Source organism: Schistocerca cancellata, chromosome 6 (assembly GCF_023864275.1).
Source record: "Schistocerca cancellata isolate TAMUIC-IGC-003103 chromosome 6, iqSchCanc2.1, whole genome shotgun sequence".
Taxonomy (NCBI): domain Eukaryota; kingdom Metazoa; phylum Arthropoda; class Insecta; order Orthoptera; family Acrididae; genus Schistocerca; species Schistocerca cancellata.
This window is the reverse complement of record NC_064631.1, coordinates 421059731-421063335: the sequence shown is the minus strand read 5'-3', so window position 1 is coordinate 421063335 and position 3605 is coordinate 421059731. Positions and strand designations below refer to the sequence as shown.

The window sequence follows — 3605 nt, the reverse complement described above, 5'->3', positions numbered from 1 at the left end:
GAGGCAGAGCCGAGGCAGAGCCGCTTTTGTGGAGCACGCTTTCCAATGGAGCACCGCATACTGCACGCAGCCGAGGCGCAGGGCAGGGTTAGCTGGGTCAGCCCTCTGTCCCTCTGTCCGAGCCGCACAGTTTTCCTCTGCCTGCGGCCCGAGGGGCCCGTTATCTCCGATCCCATCTCTGTCAGCGGTTCGCACCACCACAGAGGTGGTCTGTGGCACCGCGCTGCGCTCGGCCAGTAGTGACTTCCCAGCAGCAGTGTGTGCGTCTGCGACAGTACCTCACTTTCGTTCTTGTACGAAGTTTTTTAGTTATGGAACACCTCATTCAGATAGTTCAGGACAACCCAGTGCTGTACGACACCAGTCATCCGGATTACATGCGGAGTAAATTGAAGGACGAAATATGGAAGAAGGTTGCAGAGGAATTACATTACAGCAATTGTAAGTATTATTTATTAATTGATTTATTTATTTTATATGCATTTTCACAATATACATGTAATATTAATGACATAAGTCGTTCTCTTTAGTATTGGCCTCTTTTTATAGCTGCATACTGCCACTGAACAGAACCTTCTGGTGAATTAAAACACTCATTAAATTTTTCTCTCGTAAGAAACGCTTCACTCGTGTTTCTGCACCTACTTGGAGCAGGCGACAGAAGCTGGTTGGTACTCAGTGGTCCCATGTCGTCCTCCTCGGCGAGATCATTTGACGTAATGTTATCAGTCCTCAAGTAATTATGAAGTACACATGTAGCTGTCACAATTCTATCTACAGTCTCTAGTTTACACTCAAAAGGCCGTTTAAACACACGAAATCGGGAACTCGAGATACCAAATGCACACTCTACAGTTTGACGAGCACGAGACAGTCTGTAATTATAAACTTTATATTTGTCATTGCCAGTAACTCTGCATTTAGGGTACGTTCGCATTAAGTTTTTTAATAATGGAAATGCCTCATCACCTACGAAAACGTAAGGGGCTCTATTTTGTTGTCCAGGAAGCGATTTATCTCCTGGGATTTTTAAAGTTCCGTCAGTCAGTTTTCTTCCTAATACTGAAATAGAAAAAATATTTCCATCACTAAATCTGCCCATTGAACCGACGTCTATAGAGGTAAATCTGTAATGAGCATCGACAGTAGCCATTAATACTACAGAGCAATGCTGTTTGTAATTGAAAAATGAGGAACCAGATAACTGAGGTTTTCGCAAAATGATATGTTTCCTATCAACAGCTCCAAGACAATTGTAAAACTGCCATTTCCTCTCAAAGTCAGAAGCAATATTTTCCCACATAACTGTTGTTGGCTCAGGTAGATAAATGGGTTGTAGATGCTTCCATATCGCTCCACACACATCATAAACTATCTTCGACACTGTCCTTTGACCCATGCGGTAGCTTAGAGCGATGGTTTTAAACATGTCCCCCGTCGTTAAATACCTAAAATGAAAAAAGACAACAATCCGTTTATGTTGCATAAGCAGAGTGGACAGAAAGTTACTAAGTGTTTCGACATTTATGGTACGTGTACACGAAATCACAGATTGTTTCTGTCACTACTAGGGGAATGGGGCAAAACTATTCTAAAATGTAACTGTTCACCTTTCTTATGTTACTTTATACGGAGATATATGAAAAACTAAATTCAGGAATTTCTTGTTGCAGGGGAAACAGCGAAAGAAAATTGGAGAAAACTTAGGGATTGTCATCGAGATGCCCTCCGTAGACAGAAAAAGAAGAGTGGGCAAGCAGCGACCTCAGTCCGCCCATGGCTGTACCAAAATCAGATGGAATTTTTAGTTCCATATATGGCCAACAGAGGTACTGTAACAAATATAATGGAAGAGGTAAATGCTACAACGAGCGTTGCAAATGATGGTGGAGGAGATGACATAACAGACACACAGAGGAACGAAACACAAGGCGACTTGGGGACGCCATTGTCAAAGAAGAAGAAGAAAGCAGATGTCAGTAAAATCATTCTTGAAAGTACTAACAGCTACGAGGAGAGAGCTAAGAAAAGAGACATTTTACGCGAAAGATCACTGCATCAAGAAAATGACGCCTTACACCAATTTTTCATGTCGATGTACCTATCGACAAAAGAGATGCCAAAGGCGTACCAAGTGTTGGTAAAGAAAAAAGTGTTTCAGTTAGTATCTGAAACGGAGGAGGAAATTTTGACTAAATCAGTGGCTCCACATCATTCATCAATACCATCATGCAGCACAGAAAATAGTTCGTCTACCACGTCAATATCTGACTCTCCTGGTATAGAGTTTGAACCTTCAGCACCACATTTACTATAAACAGTGTTATCATGTTCATTATTTTAACAAATTTACAGATGGAAATTGTTTCTCTGAACTTTAATAAATACTGAGAAAAAAATACTTTATTTCAATTGTATACCTTAAACATACAGCTAACTTTTCTTCTGTAGGTATGGGCTCCCGCATGTGACTTGGTTTTCCTCTTATGTCTTGCTCTGTCAGTGTATGAACCTCTTCAAACTGCCGTCTGTTCAGTCGGAAGCTTTCCCTGAATACGTGATCAGGAACTTCCGTAGACAACGCGTATTCGCCATGTGTTCTTCGCTTTTGCATGTACTTGCTTTTCCATAGAGATCTTTCTCTGTTCTTGTATGCACTGTACAATAAAATAACACTCCAGAGTTCCGAATCAGAATCGGAATCTAAGTCTAACTGCATAGACAGACCCGCGGTGGACATTGCTGGGCGTTCTGTGTTTCGCGAGCGCTGGGCCACCACTGCGCTCTGCCGTGCCTCTGCTGCGTGCAGTGTGCGCTGACCGGCAAAACTTCTGTTGCTCTGCTGCGCCTCTGCTCTGCCTCTGCTGCGTGCAGTGTGCGGCGGGCCTTAGTGATGTATCTCCCCCTCGCTTCGCCCGCAAGGCGTGAGCTGCGCTCGGTGGTCCGTTTCCTGTCTACAAAAAACATTACGCATGCAGAAATCCATTCCCAGCTACGCGAAATCTGTGGACACAAGTGTATGGGCGTAAACACGTGCGCAAATGGAGCATAGAGTTCAAGAACGGGCGTAGTGACGTCCATGACGAGGAGCGTTCCGGACGGCCATCTGTTTCTGACGAAACAATCGCAAAAGTGGAGGCAGCGGTGCTCTAAGATCGAAGAGAGACGGCTCGTGAGCTCTCCAAAATGATCCCTGATGTCAGCAAAACCTCTATTGACAAGATTTTGACGGAGCATCTAGGGTATGCTAAGGTTTGCGCGAGGTGGGTGCCAAGAATATTGACCGAAGACCACGATCGTCAATGAGTTGAAGCAGCCCAAGAACTTCTTCAAGATCACGGAACTCATGGCGAGGAATACCTCGACTCCATCGTCCCTGGAGGCGAGACTTGGGTGCACTACCGCACACTCGAAACCAAAGAACAGTCCAAACAATGGAAGCACTCAGAGTCGCCGAGATCGCGAAAATTCAGACAAACGCAAAGTGTCGGCAAAGTGATGGCAACAGTGTTTTGTGACAGGAAGGGGTACTGTTGAGCGAGTTCTTGCCCACCGGTACAACAATCTACGCTGCCGGGTACAGCGAGACAGTCGCGCGGGATTAG

General features: G+C 44.6%; 1 protein-coding gene across 1 annotated transcript; it reads left to right on the top strand.

The window, feature by feature from the left end:
• Positions 1–284: 284 nt before the first annotated feature.
• LOC126088358 (uncharacterized) lies at positions 285–2317 on the top strand. Its single transcript, XM_049906496.1, has 2 exons — positions 285–441; positions 1674–2317. Exons 1-2 carry the CDS (start codon positions 312–314, stop codon positions 2315–2317), a joined length of 774 nt encoding a protein of 257 aa, XP_049762453.1. The 5' UTR covers positions 285–311.
• The last annotated feature ends 1288 nt before the right edge of the window (positions 2318–3605 follow it).

What these genes read in the sequence shown, in the direction of transcription:
- LOC126088358 (XM_049906496.1), top strand. Translation starts at nt 312, where the DNA reads ATGGAACACCTCATTCAGATAGTTCAGGACAACCCAGTGCTGTACGAC. An exon ending in GGAATTACATTACAGCAATT is followed by an intron (nt 442 to 1,673) that starts GTAAGTATTATT and finishes TTCTTGTTGCAG; the next exon opens with GGGAAACAGCGAAAGAAAAT.